Below are 24208 nucleotides of genomic sequence, written 5' to 3'. Positions count from 1 at the left end.
ATCATGCAGTATGTTTTAATTTCAGGCCATTGTAGGCCATAGTAGTTGTATCCTCCCTACCGAGGTAAATAAAAATAAATACATGTAAATTAAACTGAAAAGGTAGAGCACTTGTTGTAGAGGTTCTAACCAAGCTCTCAAAGAAGCCCCTTATTTCCAAAAAAACATTGTTGATCTTTAAACTGTCAATGTTTTGGCCCTGAAGCATGCATAGTCGGGTACAAGCATAGAAAAGCATGACATATGAATGTATGCAGGGTGCACATTGAGAGCCTAAAGTGCAGGCCAGAAGATCGTGAATGTGGGATACAACTGAAGTCTGTTATTGTGCAACATCTTTTATACTTTTCATGTGTTTCATGCCTTACTTGTACTCTGGCTTCCATTACACATCTTTGCCCTTGGAAAGCATTACTCACACACATCCGGCATTCAGCCTAGAGTAGTGGAGTTGAGTTTGCCCAGAAGTATAATATTGATAACTCATCAGCTCCACATCTCTCGCAGCTCAGAATAGTGAATTCACCCTCATGGAGAGTCCATCTGGGAATGGCTCTTGCACATTGCTTTCACTTCCTTCCTCCATTCTCCCCTTCTTCGCTTTCACCTTCTACACATCCTATCATTGGCTCTGTCACATCTGATAGTTGTCTTGGCATTCCCAGATTATATACCTGTGAATTGCATATGGTGCCTAAAAAGACACTACATTTCCAGTTCTAGCCCCCGCACTTAAAGTTCTTCCCATGCTCCCCACCCACACCTCAGGGCCATCATATAACTATGCTTCCACTAATTCTACTACTTCTTCCAACAAACAAGAAACTACCATCAATTGAAACATCGTATTATTATTGAGTTTTCCTATTTTCCCACTTTGTATATTAGCATTCCGTTTGACCCACTGTATACTATGGCTTATGCACCTGGGCTTCTACAATGATGTTCCCTCCACCACAATCCCATTGTATGCTCCTAAAATGTACTTATGTGCATCCCTAGCAAATTGCTGCTTCAACACCTTGTTGTCCTGTTACCCTTTCTCTTATTCCACAGTGTATGGTCTGGTTACCATGGGAGGGGCACCATATAGCATGTCCTCTATCAAGGTCCCAGTGATGTAAGACGGATCTATGTGATTATTGCGATGGCCGAAATTGGCGACTTTTTTTTAACCCTTTACACCACATATATATGCAGGTGGAGACCCCCCACAGGTCTCCCATATTAATATTATACTCTAAACCTCCACACATATATATGTGTTCTAATGGGGGGTTAAAAAAAAAGTCGGCATTTTCGCCCGTCACAATTCCCAGGTCAACATTTTTGTACGATTCCACGTAAGACCACTGCGGTGGTGATTGGCACACTATGCAAGCTTCATAACCTAACACACCTGAACAGAGGCACCACCACTCTGGCCCAAGATATTATTTGCAAATGGATCAACCATTTAACATAATGAAGGTGAATGCATGTTTTAATACATTGGTCTTCAGTGCTCTCCAAAGGGAAGTTAAGGAGAGCATTAGACGCGCCTCTGAGGAGAGGAGAGGGAATTCCACAACAGTGGGGTGTACAAAGAATTGAATTGAATAAGTTGGTATGGTAGAAAAAAAACAACTGTCCACGTCTCCTAATGACCCTTCTACCTGCCTCCAAATGCAACTCAGACAGCGTGAACCTGGACAATAGCCTTACGCAGCACAACTTAATTTGCAGCCACAATTGCAGGGGAAGATGATAGAATTACAACAAAACAGGAGTTATGTGATCAAATGTTCGTGGCCCCGTTGGCCTCTGGGAGCAGAATGCAAGGTGGACTTTAAAGGGGTCATGGCTTAAGCTTGGGAAATCTCACAGAATAGCAGTCCAGCCATTTGTCTCACTGACACCACTGTACTATGGTGCAAACATGTGAAGGTTTTATTCTTTTGAACAGAATACATTCAAAAGCATGTGCCTGTAATGGGGGGAGGGACGCGCAAATGAAGAGAAACAATCAAGTGTAATGCACAGGGCATGTGAAGACGGCACCAACTCATGCAATATATCAGCCCAGCACAGAGAGAAAAAAAGTGTTGCACCATGGTTGCGAAAACAGAGGGCACACATTTTGTTGAATTTAACCTAATGAAGAGGGGGAGCATCGTGTCTTTCCTGGCAATGGGGGAGCCACTCAGCCTCTGGACATCCTCCATAGAGGGCACATTCATATACCTTTGAGTGTAATCTACTGATTGATGTAGACCCTCATAACCCTCATCAGGTCTCTTAGTGCCTGCTTGCAGATGTTAAATAAGAATGTTTTATTATCATGAAAATAAACACATGAAAACAACAGGTATCAGTCGTTGGGCTTTTATTTGAGACTCTCTTACCCTTTGGTGTCTGCAGAGATATTATTTGTGGGGTGGGCATGTGGTTTGGGAAATGTCACTATATTAAGTATCTGTGGACATTAAGTTCTGAAATGGGAGCGTTTGTTCTCACGAGATGGAGGTTTGCCTGCTGGTGCAGAATTTGATAGCATTGCTGGTGCGTTCTGTCCCTCTGACCACATAATCCTGAGATATGCAATCCTTGTGAATTAGGCATTTCCCGGAAAGCATACAAAATGGAAGCCTGCGCACATATGTGGCTCCGCCCATGCACGGTCACCACCCCTTACACATGCAGATGCTTTCATACTGCAGTTCTGGTATTTCAGAATCTTCTCTGATCATCCCCACAGCGCCATGATACTTATCAGCTTGATGACTGCAATGACTTAGCTACTATTTATAATGAGGTGATGAAGTTATTTATTATACTGTGGGCCCAATACAATTCTGTAAAACTAAACAAAGGAATGCCCCAAGATTTTGCAGCATAGTGAAGAAATATAAGGGCCAGGCAGGAATCCTAGAAAACAAGGGGCGTATACATTGCATTGATGAAGAGAAAATAATATATACAAGTTTGCGATAGCTCAATATCTTCAAGGTATAGACAAGGCACAATAATGTTAATACCACCAGTTTCAGAGGAAATACAAATGGAAGTGCAGCTCTTTTTAATGTAGTACAGGTTCTTCCACCTCAATCAGCTCCTTCAAATTCCTTCACTCCATCCACTGAGCTGCGCAATAATATTCAGAATGACATTTTAATAAGATCTACAGGATAAGGGTCTTACTTTCTTTAATTGATACATGGGAGGATGAAGCCACAACCATCGCACATCAAGAATATTCTTCATATAAATTGTCCTCCATCCATGAGGTTTCTAACACTGAAGTGCAAAATGTACTAATAGATGTCAAACCTTCAAATTCTCAAGCAGATCACATATCATCTTAAGGAATTTGAGAATGCTCTAAGATCCTTCTGCCTGTTATGACCAGCGCTATCAATTCCTTTTTCAGGAGCAGATCTTTCCTGACTGCCTCAAACATGCTTCAATTCGTGTGAATCAAGTTCATCCAGGACATAGACTGGGTCTACTCGTCTATCCTTCTGGGACTCCACTCTTGAAGCAGATGATCAGGGACACTTTTCAATGGTGTATTTGCTCGAACCCTCAGCAGCATTCGATATGTCGGACCTCAGAAACTTGATCAAGAGATTATTGCCTTGGTTCATCGAATGTCCCGTAATTGGTGATGTTGCTTTCTGTCTGGAAATGCCTAGCGCGTTATTCCTGGTTCCTGCCATTCATCAATTTTTTATGTTCCATATGGAGTATCCCATGGCTCATGCATCTCACCTTCACTTTGTAATCTGGACCTCTGTCCCCTTATTAACATTATTCAAGTATACAAAATGGGGTATCACTGTGCGGATATGAATAAAGCCCATTTTAAAACTTGAACACCCATCACCTCAGCTCAGCCACCTCAATTCCTGCCTTTCTGACATCCGGACTGGATGCACACACATTGGCTACAGTGGAATGAGTAAAAAACCAACTCATTAAACATCTCATTCCAGAGATTGAACTTCCAAAATAGTCTGACAATAGTCACTATATCAACTGTCCCAGTCAAGAATGTAGAGGTCCTTTTGGACTCTAAGATGTCCAATTCTTCCCCATATATTTCAAATGAGGAAAACCTGCTTCTTACAGATGAAAGTCTGCAAACATATACTACCCTAACTGCCCATGGAGGATCGAGCAGTGGTGATGGAGCTGTAATTAACCCCTGGCTGGATTACTGCCACACCTTATTTGCAGCCCTCTCAAAGTTTCCTATCGAGAAGCTGCAAGCCTTTCAGAAAGTAGCTGTGACACTTGCACAAGGCATTAGGAAATCTGATCGCATCTCTGAGGGAGGAGTTTTCTTCACTGACTCAGTGCCCAAAAATGCATCTTCTTTAAGACAATGGGCCTCATTACGAGGTAGGAGGTAGCCATGGTGCTATTAGCACCATGGCTATCCCCTTACCGCATACCGGGTCCGGGTTCTCGAAGTGGGTACTTACCGGGTCATTCCAACCTTGGAGGACCCGGTAAATCCCCATTCTGAGAGCCATTCCCTATTCCCTGCTAACAGCAGGCCTGTTATCAGCTCCCTGGTCCCTTAGCGGCTCCCGCTAAGGGATCTCGTAATGCGGTGGTAAGGCGTTAACAGCAAAGGCACCCTTACCATTGCTGTTAACCCCTTACTGCCAACCTCGTAATGAGGCCCAATGTTCCTTATCCATAAGTGTGTTTGGGGTCAAATACCAGTTTATCTTAAATCCTTAATCCATCACTATAATTCCCCATGTGCTCTTAAACGAATTGATAGGAACCTGCGTTGTGTTCTGAAAGCTCCCTCTGTTTCTTTTGGAGGCCCAGATTTTTGGTTTGGGACTTTGAACAGCAGATCACATTACCTGCAAGTACTAGGCAGGAATCTTGTCATCAATTTCTAAAGCTTCTTATGACGTTCTTTTCTCTCACTCAGTCCATGGTGCTTACTAATATTTGATAAGATCTTTGCAGTGATACCAGCACCAAGAGGCAATTCAGTCATGCAGCATGCCCTATACAAGTGAAACACCATGAAACTGGGAGCCTTCATTATAATGCAAAGATAGAAAGAGAGACAGACACAAACCTATCCGTTCTAAAATACATTTCTCACAGGAGCTACAAAATACATACAATAGACTACATTAAAGTACGTTGGTATAACTTGCCTTTCCCTTGCAAACTGCTCTGTGTGCATGGAATGTAAGGAGTGATTGACACAGAGTGTTCTGTGAGCGTATGTTCCCTCCTGTGTGTTGTGAGACTGTCAGTTGCAAGATGGGTTGACTGAGAGCAAGTGTGCCAGTGGAAGATGTCCCTTAGTTACTTACCTGAGTTCCCTGTATGTGTAACCTCTACTTGAGACTGTAACTTTAGTAAAGATGGCTCTTGTTTCTACACCAGTCTCAGTGTCATCTCTGGCCAAGACTTTGTTAGAATATACTTCTTTTTTGGGAGTCTAAAAAAACAAAACAAAATGGCGGCGGAGTGGAGGAATGAGGGGAGACATAGTTATGATCACCACCTAAATAATTAACTGCTCTCACCTTTCGTTAACAGAACTAGAAGGTTGTCATCTCATAATTGTCCTAAAATAAGTTCAATGTACTAAACCAAAGACATTGGCCTCATTCCAAGATTGAAGGTAGCCATGGCGCTATTTGCGCCATGGCTGCCTCCAATAACGGTACTGAGTCTGGCCTCATTCAATGGGGATTTACTGGTCTAGTCGGACCTTTGCAGGACCGGTAAGTCCCCATTGAAAATACCATTACCCATTCCCATTTGAGCCCCCATAGGGCTCAATGGGGAAGGTGCAAATAACGGTACCGCAATTTGCGGTACCGTTATTTGCTCCCTGGACCTTTTGCGGCTCCCGCTAAGGCCGCTTGGTAAAACCAGGCGGCCTTAGCAGGACCCGCAAAGGGACCTAAGAATAGGGCGCAAAGGGATTACCGGCACCAATGTCCTTAACGGTGCCCGGTGTCCCTTTGCGCCCTACTCGGAATGAGGCCCATTTTCTCCTGTGTTGGCGAGGCTGCCTAATTGACTCTGTTTTGTGTGGATTACATTACCACAAATTATGTTGTCTCTTAATCTTCACTGTGCCACAGCCAAATCCATGCCCATTCATGTGTTTACCATCATATGGGATATTGCTGCTTATGAATCGGCAGTAGACATTTTTTTAGGTCATATTTTTGGAAATTAGAGCAAATATTCAGCACACGTTTGAAAAAGTCATCTTTATAAATTGTAAACCGAAAACAACTCACACCATCACATGCCTATGCTTAATGCAAGCCATTCATAATTCCCAGCGGCTAGAAAGATAGGACGCACAAAAGAGACATGGGGGCAGGAGGGGGTGGAGTGGAAATTCAAAGCACACTTTCATAACATTCCAATAGATTTCCATTTCCACGCCAAGAAACAGTGCCCAGCTACTGCTGTTTGGAATGACTTTTCGATGATGCAAATGCATGAAAATGGTATAAAGCTCATTTATCATGCTAATTAGTACAGGCACAAAAGATGATTGGGCGGCCTGTCCTCCCGCGTGTTCAGACTAGCAATTGCCTTGACCGCAGGACCTGGCAGGTGCATAACAGCAAAATACCTTTTTGTAAAGTTCACTGCATCTCTGGAGATAAAATCCTTCTTCATTATGAAAACTGACCGAGGCGCAGTGTTTCTACGGGGCTTCTCTAATCCTTCTCTCTATTGTGTGATGGAAATCCAATAAATGTTACTTACAGGTATTTTGCAGGAGCCATCTGTTTTCTATTCTTTTGTATGATGTGTGGTTAACCCTTTATTTGTGCTGAGCCGCCGTTCATCGTCAGCGATGTTTTGCATTCTCTGGAGAATTTCACCTTGTAAATGCATTTTTCAAAGTGAAAGCTTTCATCAATAGGAACCACATTTACAACAACAGAACTGTACACAATAGAGATGGCCGCAGGTGACTCCAAAACAGACCTTGCCCACGCAGGGATTCCTTGAGATAATGCGAGATGTGTTGGCAAACAAAGCATTGCATGTGTACATAGTTCGTGCATCCAGGTCTGGCAGAAGGATTCAAATTATCCAGCTGCCACCAATATGTTGACTGTTCAAATGGAGGGTGGCTGTATCGCTCATATACAATCAGTGCAAGTTACGGATCTGCACCCCAACCTACAACTTGACACCACTAGGCGGCGAAGTGCCTTGAAACAGCCTGAAAGTAACATATATCCCGCCACAAATCCCCTAAATGAAAAAAGAAACACTTAAAGTGATGCTCAGTCCATTAATGCCCACAAGGTAGACCTGGACATGCTGGCTAAAATGACTTCCTTCCCCCAGCAGATTGGCTCACGATTCAGCAAATTGCAGACACATTTGCCATCCACGATTACGTGCATTTCCAGTTTCTATATTAACTGGAGGATGTTTCCATACTAGTTTTGGTTGTGCCTTCCCCAGAAGACTTGGGTTCACCTCAAGCCTGCAGGTTTCCATGTAAATAACAGGGCTTTCCACAACTCTGAACAAGGGCTGTGATACAGAAACGTTGCTTGGGTGCAATTAGCTTGGGCTAACATGTCCCTAGAGCATGAAACATATTATTTGAATGGATCGGTGCACTCAAATACACATTCACACCCGCAAACACACGCACGCCCGGGTGCATGTGATGGAAAAACACCTTGTAAAAGACAATCCAGTAAATATTGTTACCGGTGCGATAAATGGAGGCACACCGTACAATTACACATTTACCAACATGAATGCAGTAACAGTGTTTACCAGATGTAGTAACAGTCTGATACTGCACCCGAATAACTGGACATGCAGAACCGCATTTGGTAAGATTCAAACCAAGTCCAGAAATACTGCATTCCCAGAAAGAACACAAGTCTGTCCAGCTATTAAATGAGGTCAGTCCAATCCGTATCTAAGTCCCTATACGGGAAAAATGTGCAGCGGACAGAAATCTGGGGATCCTACAGGTGGTAAAAGGAAAAAACGAAACACGGGAGGCTGAGGAAGCTATGATCTTCAGAACAGGAGCACATGGTCCTATCAGAAGAGGTAGCCCAGGAAGCAGCCAGGCTAGTGGACCACCTGATGGTAAAAATGTCCTTGGAAGAACGTTAAGGAGTTTGGCACTGTATCGTTGACAAATTGCAGTCTGTGTCTGCTCATCCCCGTATGACCAGGGATGCCAAGATTTAGTGGTATGACCATAAGTAGAGGGTCCACTCCCTCATCTTAGACCACCGGAAGAAGTGCTAAGTAACTGGAACCTTGGCAGATACATACTTGGAGCCCTGGGAGGCAAAGACAGCCACTGTGGTACGCACCAGTGGCATCACTAGATCTGGAGATGCAGAGGTTGGGGCAGCCACACTTGTAGTAGCTGGTGTGTGGACAATCTGTGTCCCTTAACAATCTGTGACCATGTGCTCCCTCATCCACTGAAAAGGAACATGCCAGTGAGTATATCCATGTACAGCACATCATCACAGACAATTCCCCAACACTGTGCTAGCATGCACAAAGCATTCTGCCACACCACCATACCCTATGCTATCATGTGAGAACCAAAGTACAGCATCAAATCTGGCCATCACTTATGTGCCACATTTGCAAGAGACACCCCCACTTGGAGACCACTTTGATCGGCATACATGCACACCTGCTAAGCTGTATGCATCATTGCATGCTTCATTGGCCGAGTAACTGACCACGTGTCAACCATGCGTTTCAACAAAGGACAATTTCAGTGACAAAGTGGGCCCGTCTGAAAGTCAAACAATTGGTACCACACCAAACATCACATTCCAGGGCTCACTAACACTCCACACCAGAGAGTGTTCAGGAAGACAGCTGCCATTCCTGCCGCTGAAGCAATACCTGGGAAGGACACAACACCAGCCAAGTCACACCAGGGCCTACCAGGCCTTAAGTTGGTGACATTAAGTTGGCACAGAGTGCACCACATCCCTCAAAGTCACCCGCAAGGCCACCTTCCTCCTAAACTCTACCTGAAGAGATCCACCAAGACATCTTTGCATTAATCCCCCATTCAGAACTGTTATCAGGGGACCTTGGTGACAACCAGGAAGAGGGGAACACAGCCACTCCACTGTGCACACCTACTGGAGTTGGCAGAGAGGACTGGAGTGTTGTCACCTTATGGACATGGCCTTGATACCCCTGCAACACATTTGCCAGTTGTGATAGCTCAAGTCACAGGCAAATTACAGGCCAGTGAGGCCCAACAACATCAGGCTATCATTTAATGTTTGTGATTGATGGAGACCAGACTAAGCAGCAAGAAACCATTCAAATGAACACCTTCTTGTCTTTCAAGACACACAGAAGGCCATAATAGCTCATAGGAGGAATACGGAACAGCACATGTCATGTCTGTGCTGGAAAGTGAGCTGCGTGCTAAGTGCTATCACCCACCAAAGCTAGCACACGAGGAAGAGCACAGCGGCTACCACCCAGGGCTTTACACTGATAACTGAGATTTTGAAGTATGTGGAAATGATACTAGTACAATTATAATTCTTGGCCACCACCAACCCAACATCATCCCCCTCCGTCAACACCATTGAGGCATTTGTCCCCTGCAGACAACCCTGTGGGTCTACCAGAGTGGTATATTCCCGAACATCATGCCCCCAGGCAAGGGGAACACACACAGGCACAAATGTGCACAGTTGCTTATTGTTCACTACTGTCAGGAAGTTTTAGGGGTGTGTTGGGGGAATGTTGAATGGTTTGTTGGGGATGGGTTCAGGCTGAGGGCTGTGTTTGAGAGAGGGGAGTTTGAGGGGCGTGTTGGCAGGGGGAGGGAGGTATTCAGTGGTGTGCACACATAGCTTGATGATCTGTTGAATAAAGGGTGCTATGCTTCAAATGTCATATGTGTCAAGTGACATTTGTCAAACTTTAATCATGGGTTGAATCCGATTGCATCTGTAGATGTGACAGTATTTAACTGATATTTGTCATCAACAGCCATGCAGGTCTTGACACATTACACATTAGGCACAGATTGCGGAGCATGTGACAGCCTTTGACAAATGTTCCCAACCTTCTTGGAGGCATACATCAGTCCTCTTTTGGCAACAGAACCTGACTTTCAGTAGTCCAAAGGACCTCTCTAGGATGCTTCACGTTTGGATGTGTGGCACATTATAATGCCTCACGTCAGGCCTCTGTGTGTATCCATATGGGGTCAGTAGCCATGGCAGGAGCAGATAGCCAGTGTCACCTATAAGGACGTGTGGCGAGAGATTAGTCTATGGATGCATGCTTTTGGATGCCCAACCAGATATCGAGATAGTGTGGTTGAACATATGTGACTGTGCCGTGGAAGTGGTTGTCACCCATCTTCCAACACCCTGCCTCTTGTAAGTGGAAAACTTCAATGCGTTTAAGTTCACCAAGAACCCATGTCCTTTGTCCTCTGTCCATGGACATGTAGGCAGGGTGGGTGCTGTTGCAGGGTACTTTGCATAGCATTGTGTGATGGTCATGTCGGCATTGCAAATAATTTGTACATTCGGGGTATGCTGCTGCTTCATGTTCCTGTGCACTTGCTCTGTTGCAAAGGGGGCACTGTTGACACATGTCTACAGACCAGGGCACCAATAATGTTTCAGAATAGGGGGAAATTAGCATCCTTTCATGGAGTGTATGTCCTCGTGGCTTGTTGGAAGGGAAATGTGTGCTGCTGCATTGTGTCAAAGGGCAGCCAACACCTGCATTAGTATTCTTGACAATGTGGGGTGGGCCATGCCATGCACCATCCCGAATTCAGACCGTGGCCTTATTACGAGGTTGGAGGTACCCAAGCCGCAATTAGTGGCATGGTTGCCTCCTTACCGCATACCGAGCCCGGGTTCCTCAAATGAGGATTTACCGGGCCTTCCCAACCTTGGAGGACTCGGTAATTCCTCGTTCGAGGAACCTGGACCCGGTACATCCCCATTCCCATTCGAGCCCCCATAGGGCTCAACGGGAAAGGGGAAGGAACTAACAACGGGCCCGTTAATAAAAACGGGCCCGTTAATAACGGGCCCGTTGTTAGCTCCCTGGTCTCCTTGCGGGACCCGGTAAGGGCGCCTGGTTTTACCAGGCGCCCTTTGCGGGTCCCCCAAGGAGACCTCGTAATAGGGCAGAATGGGTTTACCGGCACCGGCACCATTGCCGGTGCTGGTAAACCCATTCCGCCAACCTCGTAATGAGGGCCAGTGTGTTGATAGCTGGCTGTTCCAAGAGAATGTACTGCCGCCTTTAAGTGTGGTAGGGGGAATCGCAGTTCATATTCTGATATTGATCCCGCCATTGCATCCTCCATCCATGTTGGTCCTTCTGCTGTATGATTACAGCATTCTTCTGGCAATTACATAGCAGGTCCAGCACCCATAGGTATATTGGCAGTGCTCAACTCTTCAGCATGTTGCTGTTCTTCTTGGGAGTGGGTTGGTTAATACTTTTTTTATATTGGGTGGGGTGATGATGTGCACCTGTGATTGATGTACCTATATCTACCCATATGAGGCTCATCACTCACATTGTTATATGGTATGCCCTTTTTATCAATCATTTATCAATTTGTTTTACTGTACACAATAGTATACATTACATACACTTTTTTTTGTCTTTTTTATTTGTAGACTCTGAAGAAACACATATTGTAGAAATATTTACTCCACATAGGGCCTCATTACGAGTACGCGGTAGGGGGTTAATGGCACCGGTAAGGATGCCAGTGCCTTTAACCCCCGGCCGCTGCATTCCGAGGTCCCTTAGCGGGTCCCGCTAAGGGCGGCTGGTAAAACACGTGTGAAACACGTGTTGCTCAACATTTTGAAAATATCTTTAAACAGACTTGAATCCATGAAGAACATAGTGTTTTGTTTAAAGTGTTTATTAAATGTAGTCAAATGAGTGTTCAACAGGACATTGGGCTTCATAACGAGGTGGGCGGTAAGGGATACTGGGCATCTTTAAGGAGACCGGTGCCGGTAATCCCTTACCGCCTAATTCCAAGGTCCCATAGCGGGAACCGTAAAGGACGTGTGGTCTGACCACTCATTCTTTACGGGACCCGTAAAGGGACCTTGAAGCTAATAAAGGGCCCGCAAATAGCGGGCCCGTTATTAGCGCCTTCCAATTGAGCCCTATGGGGGCTCAAATGGGAATGGGGAATTGCATTTGGAATGGGGACTTACCGATTCCGCTTAGGGCCGAATGTCCTGGTAAGCCCCCACTCCTCCAGACCGGACACGATTTTGGAGGCAGCCACGGCGCTAACAGCGCCATGGCTACCTCCAAAGTCGTAATGAGGCCCAATGAATTGAATATCCAAGATGTGCACCATGACTATTTGTAAATGTTTCAGATCGAATTGTTAACTGTCATACAGTATACATAATTTTAATTCCCCTGAAAGTGTATTTATGAAGTAACCAACTGATTTCAATATGGATGTGCTTTTCATTGTACTAATCGGTCCTATCAGAAGAATTGGGATAATACACAAACATGTCCAGGAATCATTACTTTTATTTATAATATGTATCAGCACTTCATTTAGCTGGAGCATTATTTCTCCAGATATTGCCCTGTGACATTCAATTTCCAAGATGTCACACACATTATGGACACAAATTTTAGATGCAATTTAAAAAAAGCTTTTGACAATTTATAACTAGACCACGAGTGTCATCTTCCATTCAACTCTGATTACTATTTAAAGACTGTATGGCAATTTAATTCCTGTTTCCTTGCAGCTTTCATGTACAGAACGCAGATTACTTTTCAACATATAAAAAAAAGAAATTCATAAAAATCTAATCAGTGGTGTTGCTGCACAGTGCCATTATCTCGTCCTTTCCCTGTGACCATCATGACATTAACTAAACAATGGCAAGTGGCCTCAGACAACATTCAGCTCTGATAACATCCTCAGTGTGAATACAAAATAAGTAATAAACATGTTTAAAATGAATAAATAACTTCAACATGTCACTGATGCAGATATACATTGAATTATCATCCTGGGGACAAATGCTGGCAAATCACGGGGGCCTGCAAAGTTTACGGAATCCTACGTTAAACGCCAGCATTCTCCCTGGCCTATAGTACATTTCTCTCGGGTCTGGATTTTTTTGTTAGCCTCATTCCAGTGGCCCCTTTGTAATTCTCCCAGACCAAATCAACCTTCTCTCCACATTGTTCTGTCCACTGTCCCACACATGCATCTGCTCACCCAACCTACTTTAACGCAAGTCCCACATTGCCTCCTTGCCATCCATCTCTCCCGCCCTCAAGGTTGCCAATATAGATAGTAAGGGGTCTTACTCCCTTTGACTATTTTCCTTGGTGGACATCTTTGTTTTGGATTTTTTTAAAGGAAATTGGTCATGCTTTAAACTGTTGTCTGCAATTTCCCTTAGAAAGAAAACTATTAGGACTTCAGGGGAAATGCCTGAGGTGCTAATAACCATAACCCACTTATTTGATGTTTGACAGGGCGTAACAATGCCCTTGAGCCTTTGCCAAGGCCATTGCTTTTCTTGTGCCTACATTCAGCTCTGGCCGGCAGGCACTTACTGCCCGTGTCCCCACCAAGCTCTCTGAATTAATTCCCACTTACAGGACAGTGTTACTGTCATAGGCTATAGTGATACAGGTTACATGCCTTTCAAGACTGATTTGATAACTAAACTGATGAATATGGCTTTGATGTCCTGCTATGAGGGCAGGCATGGCATTTAATGGGACGCCAGCCCGAGCTAAGGCAGGCCCGAGCAAAGCATGGGCTTTCACAAATATTCATGGGAGATCGGCATTGGTTGCACAGCTGATCGCACAATGAAAAATGAAAGAAAAAAAAGATGGCCGCCACCATATCGAAGCAGGACTAAGTTCCTTTTCCATGTCTATGGCGGCCAGATTCAGGAGCGCAGAAACCGGAGTGCAATGCTCTAGTCCTGCAGATAATTGGAGGGGGTTGGGATATTCTTGTTTGGCTGAGCGTCCTTCCCGGGTATGAATAGTCTTTACAAGAGTAAACCTGCAATGTATTGCAATTTGACAACAGCATTTCATAGAGCCATATTATTTGCGTCACCCAAAACACTTTTCTGTACACTTAACTTTCTATATTCACTTCTCCACACCAGTACTTCTTCTTGCATTTATTTGATCTGTATCTTCCTATCATTAAGCTTAGGTTTAAGGTTAGGGCTAGGATCAGGGTTAGAGTTAAGATCCTGAGTAGGTTAAGGGTTTTTGTTTAGGCTTAGATTTAAGGAAATGCATCAGGAAAGTATTATGTGCAGGTGTGGGGTAAGGTTAAGGATAGGGGTAAGAGTAAACATAAGCCAGGGCATGCGGATAAGGTTAGCTGTGAGGTTAGGGTTGGGTGTTAAGGGTACGGTCGAAGGAAGAATATATGTTACAAAAGAATGGGGCTGCAGTGGTTCCCATTAGAAGTGAAAGACAGATGAAGTAAAAGTGACAAAGCACATATGTGGGGAAGTGAATGCAGAAGAAGCAAAGACATAAATCCCATATTTTCATGCACAGTATCTATTTTCCAAGAGGACTCCGCCAAGGGACGTAGAACCTAATGTTTTACTATAATGAATGCACATGTACCATTTATTAAATAGAGGTCATGTATTCACTCAGCCCTCACGCCACCCTCATCTATGCCCCATATTTTGTAGCATCTGCCCCCTGTGATTACTCCCCTTGCCCTCCCCAAGGGAACGAGTGTTCGACGTATATTGGCAGGATACGTTCTGTGTATGAAGGTAGAAGCTATTCAAAAGTTCATTAAAGAAATTCATTGAAGACGAGACGTTTCACCAATTTGATAAACCGATTCATAACACATACAGACACCCTTGTGCTAGCTAATGACACACTTCCTTATTAAGGTTAAGTGGTTGCAAAGAAAGCCACATTATTTCAAAATGCAACAATGCATTGGCAGTCACAGGCCCTAATTAGCTAGCACTAAAGGCCAACCGTAATATTAATATTAGATAAAAATGCTTACGTCATACTGGTAGGGCAACGTTATCTCTGTTTGTTCCTGTTTGATGCTGGTTGGACAGTGGTGGTCCCCCAATGAATACTTTCTGTTTTCCCTCATTTTTCACAATGCTACGTTCTTCTTGTGTTATTAGTTGACAAGGTCTGCCCCTAGGCTTCTGGTCTTGCATGTTAAGTTTTACCAACCTCATTCAGCTCCCTTAATTGTATTCCTAACCACCTTTTTCACTTTTCTTTCTTCTTACTTATTTTCTATTTTTCCCATTCCGTTTGACTTTGTCTAATCCCACACATCTTTCTTCTCACCCTTTTTGGCCTCTTTTTTGTTCTTCGTTGCATTCTAAACTAAGCTATCTTCTCTTCTATTAATCGCTCAGCTCTTATATTCTTATGGAATGTCTGCTCTGCTGTAATAAGTCTTATTCCATTTTTCGCTCAAACTTCCAATGCCTTTCTTTTACTGAAACCTCTGCTAACACTGTGCAGGGATCGAAATTTAGATAGGAAAAGCGGGAGCTAATGGCAGCTCCCGGGAATCCAACATTAACCAATGACCAGGAGCTACCATTTGGAAACAAGGAGCAAGTATATACTTTTTGCCAATCTTTCACATAGGATGCACACTTATAATGATGTCCATTATTTATGAACATGTATGGTTTAAGTGTCGTATACATGCATTCCTATTCATCCTTTGAATATCACTTTGCCTCTTTTTCCAAACCCTACCCTCTCACTTTCGTTATCATCTATATACCCCAGTTCCTCCCTTGGACTGTCCCTTCTTGCCTCTTGGTGACCTTAATCTCTGTATTTCTTCTACCCATGTTTCGCTCATGTTTTGCCTCTTTTTCCTTTAATCATGTTTTTCATGTTCTCCCCTTAAAAATTTCTGTTTCCTCCCTTGTCCTTATTTTCTTGAATCTTCTTCCTGACTCACCCCATTCTAATGGATTATATCCTTCCACGTATTCCTCATATTTATTTACTCCTTTATCCTGCTTGCAGCTTTGTAAATCTTTTCACAGCAGAGTGCGCTGTGCGTCGCCAGCCTTGTGTCCCTCTGCGGCTTTCATCATCCGCTGTCAACCGCGACATCGGCATTAGTATAAATAGCACGCATTGCACCCATTGCCTCTGTTCTGTTTTTCCACACAGCGAGCCTCAAAGCGGTTCATTTGCCTGTGCACATTTTCAATTGCGTAATTAGTTACTTAATGATATCTACCCCGAAAACAGGGTTTAAGAGATGTTTGATTGCGAGTCTAAGATGTCTATCTTGGACCCACCCAAGATATGTCTGTGGTTCTTGGGAACAAGCCAGAAGGTCGACAACTGTGGCTAGTGTCAGTTAATGACAGTTAAGGCCTTAAAGGAGAGGAAGGGGAATCTCGCCCAAATCCTCTTCTGTCACCCCATCAAAGCACTCTAGGTCAAGGTGTCGGCATTGTACGTCGTCGTCCACGAGGACATCCAAAAAGAGACACTATCCATCACAGTCGTCTTCTTCAGAATCCTCGCCTAGTAAGAAGCGGGTATGTTTCCAGAGTAGAATGGCTTCAAAAGCAGAGTAGGAGGAATTCCAACTGAAAATGTGGGAGGCATTCACGAATACAGCAACATCTACCCCTTCTATTAAATTAAAAAAGGCTTCCAACCGTATAGCGCCTCGGGAGGCCGACAGGGCATTGTTGAAATATTCTGTTTGTTCACCTGAGAGCCCAGACTGAAAGACCTTGCAGGTTCCTCAGGTGGTGTTGAAGGACTTGACACCTCGAGTGACAGGGACGCCATCAAAGCAAACACCTCTGCCTTTTGCTCTATCAAAGGTATCAGCCTCAAGCCCTTCAACGTCAAAGTCGACATTGTCAGAACCATCAGCATCCTTGTTGAGCTCGTAGAGCGCCAATAAGCCTCTGACCACAAATCCGTTTTTAAGTCCATGAGCGCCATCTATGAAGATGTGTCAGAGGAGAAGGAGCAAACTCCTCTGTTTGGGCTGGACTATGGCACCCCTAATGTTCCGGAAGAACTAATCTCAGAGGAATCGAGAATGAGAGACTTGGTGGACACCCTTAAGGATGCAAGTGGTCTCGACACTTCTCCAGAGGTGGAGTTTGGTTTAGCAGAAGGGTCTGAGCATGCTGATATAGGTCGGTCATGTCAATGGTTATTAAGTACCATGACTGAGGTAGAGCTGCTGTGGAATTTGCACAGGGTGACTTAACAGACATCCTTGATAAGTGTCCTGCAAAGGATCCCATTCTTCCTTTTCACACAACAATCGGAAATAGAGTTCTGGACAACTAGAAGAAGCTGGATTCGACTCCAGCAGTTAACTAAGACGTCATCAAGAAGTTAAGTCCTTCCTCTCTATTTCCAGAATTTATTTCCAAACACCCAAGTCGGAGAGTTTGGTTGTTCAAGCAGCTATGTCAGCTTCCAAGGGAGCTGCATATCTCACGATTCCACCAGACAGGGATGATAAATGATTTGATACCCTTGGGAAGAGAGGTTTCTCGAAAGGGAGCATGGCATTGAAACCAGTTAATGCCACTTGTGTGCTGGCTAAATTTTTTCCTGTGTCCTGGCTGACGCTGCGGGCCGCTGCCGCCGTCCCAGAACTAATCATAAGGCAGCGACCAAGCAAGGTGGCAGGACCCTGAGGCAAGGTGGATGTCCTGGGTGACCTTTTAGAGTTAGTCTGCGCTGAATCCCCTCACATCTGTTGGAATCTGTGCCCAAGCTGTGAGGCTGAGAAAAGACACTTTCAGAGAATGCTTTGAGGGGGGGAGGGGCACGACTGTGCCACTCTGATCAGCGCAAGCCAGTGTAATAGCTAATTCCGTGCAGATCTCAGGTCCTGTACTTTGAGGTCTGTTTGTGGTCTAGCCTGTGCGAGGCTACCCACGGCATTTGGGTGAAGAAAAGGACTTCGGCTTCACACGTCGCCTGCATGATCGTGACCAGGAAATGGTCTTCAAAGCAGCTATCGGTGGCTTTAGGATTGTGTGTCTTGCATAATTAATTTACGTAAAGGTACCAAAGGCTGTGCTTTCAGACGGCCGATGCAAAGGTGCTTATGTTCGTGCTGTTTTCTAGAATTTACAAACCAATGCCACTAAATCGGTTTCATTTTCTCACAACCTAGGCGCCTAGTAGGCGGCAGGGCCTTGTTTTGGAAATGGTGGGTACTTATAGATTGTCGTCTTCAAAACTGATTTCACAAAGCAGGTGGGTTATTGGACAATTACAGCATTTGGGATTAAGAAGTGTCTTATTTTACATGTCGGATGATCTCTCTAAACTTACTGTGGTGTTTGCCTTTGTTTGTTCAGTCCATGGAAACGTTAGCCTGCTTGGTAAGGTGGTCCATGGGTGTCCTGTTTGCAAGTTTAAAATATAAATTATGAACTGCTGACATGTTGTACTGTAAACAGTGGACATTGTCTTCCTTTGAGACACGAGTGCCACTCTAGGAGTTTTTTTCAAGTCGATCCATTATTGCAATATTTTTGGCTGGGTTGTTCGGCGGGAAATGTTTTGTTTGTATTAGTGGTGACATCTCAGCAATTCTGCATTGCCTGTTTATTTTTCAAACTTGTACATATTACTAGGTCACGTCAAAATTGTGCGCTCACTCTGATACAATGTAGTAATGTCGTCTTTAAAGCCAGTTTTCCAGGGTTAGGTTGTGCCACAGGGTTCGTACATGAAACCCCATGCAACTAGCATTTATACAATGCTCCAGCTGACTTTGCAGTAATGGATTTTAAAATCTTCCCTTTTTCTGCCTGGACACTGGTTTCTTCTGATTCTTATTGCTCATCAACCTGTTTATCACCATTCTTACATTTCCCCAATGTCGTTTTGAAAGCACATTTGTGCTTGTTCCCTACTAATTGTTTTAACCAAAACCTCACATTTCTGCATACTTAATTCACACAAAAACCCACACAACCGCCTCTCTCACAGCAAACTGCACAGACTTCAACACACTGCAACAACAAACAATCAGCACATAGATCGCAACAACAGCACGTGAGGACCCGATTCGATCCTATATGCACACCCAAGCTCCGTGCACGGTGAAATCCGAACTGAAGCTGCCAACAGTACACCACCTCTCACTTTTCTATGCCCTCTTCACCAACTAACCCACCCCGCCACCTCTTGTTTACAGATCCGCCTGAGCGCCTGGAGACCAACTCCGTTGGTGACGGTGCGCTATATAAATACCTTTAACATTAACATTAACATACTCTTTGGGAAGATGTGGCGATGGCTGCTGAGCACATACCTGAGGGGGAGGAAAGAGACGGTTTTCTGAATATCATGCAGGATAGCAAAGATGCCATATGCCAATCCTTGCAGTATGTATTAGACAGTGCAGGCACTATGATAAGGTTTGCATGGCTGCAGAAATCAGGTTTTGCACTGATGTTTATACTAGGATTTTGGATATGCCCTTTGAGGTTTCTCAGCTTTTCCGCTCTAAGGCGGACAAGAGTTTAGAAAAACTGCAGTTTTCAAAGGCTGCTGCTAAGTCTTGAGTGCTGCAATTTGTCATCCTCAGCAGAACCTGGTGACTCCTCAGTGTTGGAGGGGTCAGTCCTTTCGGTTTACTCATCCGTGGGAAGATCAAGAGGACAGTTCTCTCAAAGAGGCCAGAGGAGACAGCTTCATGGGTCACAAGGATGTGGTGGTAGGCTCGCTTCAACGCCCTCTGCCTCTTTGCCTTCCGCAGAAGACTCTGTGGGATCAAAACCACCTTGAGACCTTAATCCACAGGTCTGTGGTAGGGGGGAGGTTGTTGCAGCATCTGGAAGAATAGTACCGTATTACTTCCGATTCTTGGACACTGCAAACAGGTGCTCATCATTACTGCCATCCTTTTCTAAAATGGCCTCCAGACTGTCCCCTAAGGGGCAAAAACGTGAAGGATCCAGATCTGCTCCGCTTACAGGACATTTTAACCTGTTTGAAAAGGTGCAATCGAATTTGTACCTGCGGCGGAGAGGAATCAAGGCTGGTACTCACCTTATTTTCTGATCCCCAAAAAGGACGGGAGACTGCGACCCATCTTGGAATTGAAATGCTTGAACAAGTTCCTCAGGAAGGTCAAGTTCAAGATTGTTACTCTTTAGCAGATCCTTCAGGCCCTTCAGCTCTAGGATTGTATGGTGTCATTGGATCTTCAGGATGCTTACTTGCATGTGCCTATACATCGCAAGCACAGGAAATACATGAGATTTGCCATTGGCAGTTCTCACTATCAGTTTTCAAGTTCTGTCTACTGCCTTGATTCTCATCTGATCCCTCATTTTTACTGTTGATTCTTTATTCCCCTCCCATCCTTTTTGTCCCTCCCAGAAGCCTTCCCAACCTCCTATCTCTACAACCCTTCTCTCCCTTTGGAGCTTCCTAAATTTGCTAAACGTACCTCAGAAGAAAACCCAATCTACTGATTTGCTTCTCTATCTACCTAACAGGCCTTCTATGATATCTATCTATGCTCAACTAAGAAGCAATGCTTCTCTGATCTTGCAATCTCACTGTCCCCACATCAGCATTGCCTGCATTAGTTCTTAAACCATAGTTTAATCTCACCTTCTCCTAATCCCTCTTTATCTCACCCCTATCTGCTTGTGTCTTTGTCCAGTATTTTTCTATCAAAGAAACTCTCTTGCATCCTTCCTCCTCCTTTTGCTTGCAGTTTGTTTTTCTTAGTGCTCTGTCCTTACCTTCTCCATTTCCCTTTAAACTGCCCACCCTCTTCAATAATGTCTTCCTTTGCCTATCCTCTCATTTCTATGCTGATGATTGACAAATCGTGTTGTTTTTTTTCTTCCTTTTCTGATGAGACCCATGACACCCTCTCTAATTGTCTTCCCGCTGTCCAGGTCTGGATGATATCTCTTTTTTCGTCATCTAAATACTGAAGTACTTTACTTTCCTGTTGCTGTCTGTGATCCAATCTTCTCCACTCTTATCTTTTTTCCCCATCTTCCATCCCCTTATCTTCCTCAGCCTTGTTGTCTTGTTTGATTCTACTCTGCCCTACTCTACCTGTTTTTCCAATAGACCACTTACATTTTATTTTCACCTCTATGATTTTCGCAGAACATGCTCGTGTCTATCCTTTTATGGCACTAAACGTCTTCTCTCATCTTTTATTTTTTTCCATCTTGAGTATTGTTCAGCTCTTCTTATCGGTCGCCCAGCCTATCATCTTGCTCCCCTCCATTCAGGTTATAATTGTGCTAAGCAGACTCTTTTTCGTCTCTCACCATATACCTCTTTTCATTCCTCTCCTCTATCTAACTCCTGGCTTTCCTTCAACTCTCCGCTACACTTCATTTCCTCTGCATTGTTTCAGATGCACTCTTGGTCTAGCCCCTCAGTATTTAGCCTCTGTGGTTTTTTAATATCTTCCCTCTTGTCCTCTTCATTCTCAATCTCAATTTCTTCTTAATGTCCCTTCTTATCTCTAAACGCTGGAATGCTCTCCTACTTGACACCAGTGCCTCTTCTTCTCTCGCTGTTTTCCAGTTCTGTCTCGTACCTTTTTTTTATTGCTGTCTCATTCTTAGCCTGCAGTTCATTTAATTACTATATACTTTTTGTTATTACTCATTTGTATTGTAGCCCCCCTTTTTTCTCATGTACAGAACTCTGGTGAAAGCACTATATAAATCACAATAAATACAAATAAATATTGGGCTATATATATCTACTGGGTGCAGTCACAGATAGTCAAGAAGAGGAAAGTACATGAGATGCTGCAGTAACGGAGCAACTCTACTGAAAGATGCAACATTTTGTTGCTGCATATTCCGTTTGTTGCTTCTTCAGTAACCCTTTGACTTCTTAACTCCACATCCCCCAAAGGTTGACCAAATTTCAGCTGTCCAAAAATCATAATTGGCTGCAGACAATGTGACTTGTAGTTGCAAAAATCGCCTCCCTTCATCCATGTTGTAGGTGGGTCTGCAGAATAGGGTGCTGTCTGTGTGAATAATATGATATGATATGGCATTTATAAGGTGCCTAAACACAAGTGTTTCAAAGTGTGAAGAGGCAAGGGAGGGGAGAACAGAGGGAGGGCAGAGACAATGATCTTACTAGGCCAAGTGACATTGAGATCGCGCAAGTGTAGGGGAGAGGGGAGGGTAAAAAGTGCCAGGGGAGCTGTGGGGGGGGGGTAGTGCTGTACATGGGATCAAACAATAACAAGAAGTGCGGCCGGCAGGTGGCAGGTGCAAGGGTAAGTGCAGGCAGCAGTTGTCCAATAAGTTCAAGTAGGGGGACTGTAGGGTTACAGATGCAGACCCAAGTGCAAGAGTTGCAAGGAGGCAATGCAGGTGTGCAAATGGGCGGGCAGGGACCTGGGCCCAAAATCAGAGGGTAGCCAATTGACCTGTGCAGTATCAGACAGGAGATCAGCAGGGGAGAGGAAGAGAGAATGATGTGTCTCACTTGGAATGATCTCTTCCAAAATGGAAACCTACCCTGTTCCTCTCCCGTTTTTGTAGATATACATATACACATAAAAAAAATGGCCAATTACGTCAAAGATGGAATAAATCAGTCTGTATTGTAAATAGAGATGGCAGACCTTTTCTTCACTATGAGCCCACAAACCTGGGAGGATAGCTCAGCGGCAACGTGCTCGCCATGGAAGCAAGACGACACGAAGCAATACAGGTCCGATCCCCGGGTCCGTGCTTAGAAACCTCTGGGTATTAAGCATGTTATATATAACTAATCATATCATATCGTATCCTGTTCAAACTTTGAGTGAATTGGATTTGTGTCTTGAGATGCCATATGCCAATAACACAGTGCGAACATCTGGTTTAGAAGGCGAATGCCAGATATTGTGAGATGCGGACCACCCAAGGCAACAAAGGCGAACAATATTTTAGCAGGTGATGCATGTGTGGTGATCTCGATGGGAGGAGGTGTGCATGCTTGAAGGATCAGTCTGAATACCAAGAGGGTGGAGCTCTCAGATCAGAGGGTGGTTCTGCAAATGTGATGAATCATAACCTTTAGTTGTATTCTATGTAACCTGGAGCTATACATGGCGCTTTATGTTATTTTGCCTTGATTCTGGAGAGATGGGAACAGTTAGGCTACTTCCCATTGGCAGGCCCAAGGAGAGTATGTGCATTGCATAGCTGATGTTTTACCATTTGAAATTCTCCACGAAAAGAATGCTCTGTTGATATATGGGCGGTCCGATGTTCACTGGAATGTTTGCACACCAATTTCCAAGCTGAAGTAAGCGTAACAATCACTATTCATTTGAAACAGTTCACTTCAGAAATGTCCAATGGTAAGTGTTAAATATATAACATGTTCATTGACGCTTTGTGTACTTTTGTCTTCCTTCAGTTCCAAGTCAGCCGCTTAACTTCAAAGCAGAGCCAGAGTCTGAAACAAGTATACTTCTGTCATGGACGCCCCCACGCTCTGAAACTATATCAAGCTATGAGCTAGTTTACAAAGATGGCGAGAATGTGGAGAAGGTGAGCAGTGTGTGTATTTAATTCCATGTGTAAAGTGTTGCATCACACTTTAATTCAGGAATCAGATTTTTTCAAAAGACATATTCCTAACTCTTCAGTGCCAGGTTATGAGCTCCCCTTGACTCTGAATGCAGATTACACAAGGGCCCTTGAGAACCCCCTATGGCAGGGTGTAAAGGAGTGGTTGTGTAGGTAAGCCGAACTACATTAACCCGAAAGAGCTTTAGCTAAGTATATTGGATGGAGAGATGGTAGCACCAGAAAGGTATTGGAGACTGCTTCTGGCCTTGTTAACTTTGTACCAGTGTTAAGTATATTTCACCTATTGTCAAACTGTTCTTTGAATATGTTGACACCAGTGTTGTGGTTTCTTATCTCGCCAGGGTCACCAGAATTTCAAGGCAAAAAAAAAAACAGGACGGCCAACAAATTAAAAGAAGGACTACCCCACTCACATCTCGTTGTGCTCCACCCTACTCAATCCCCATCTACAACAACCCCGCCCCTAAACTCACCCACCCGCCGCCTCTCCTATCCCCATTCCAACACTGTTCCTATATAAATTGTACACTTTCACTGTGGAGTTGAGCACATTC

General features: G+C 44.2%; 1 protein-coding gene across 22 annotated transcripts in view; it reads left to right on the top strand.

Annotated features, from left to right (window-relative positions):
- PTPRD (protein tyrosine phosphatase receptor type D) overlaps positions 1–24208 on the top strand; it is a 4803934-nt gene that overhangs the window by 4325246 nt on the left and 454480 nt on the right. For all 22 annotated transcript variants that reach the window (XM_069625937.1, XM_069625939.1, XM_069625938.1 and 19 more), the window contains one exon: positions 23479–23612. In XM_069625937.1, coding sequence (XP_069482038.1) covers positions 23479–23612 — 134 coding nt within the window. The remainder of the gene's footprint in view (positions 1–23478; positions 23613–24208) is intronic.

Source organism: Ambystoma mexicanum, chromosome 6p (genome assembly GCF_040938575.1).
Source record: "Ambystoma mexicanum isolate Mex_15411 chromosome 6p, UKY_AmexF1_1, whole genome shotgun sequence".
Taxonomy (NCBI): domain Eukaryota; kingdom Metazoa; phylum Chordata; class Amphibia; order Caudata; family Ambystomatidae; genus Ambystoma; species Ambystoma mexicanum.
Note: the sequence above shows the minus strand (reverse complement) of the source record. Positions and strands in the feature narration are given on the sequence as shown.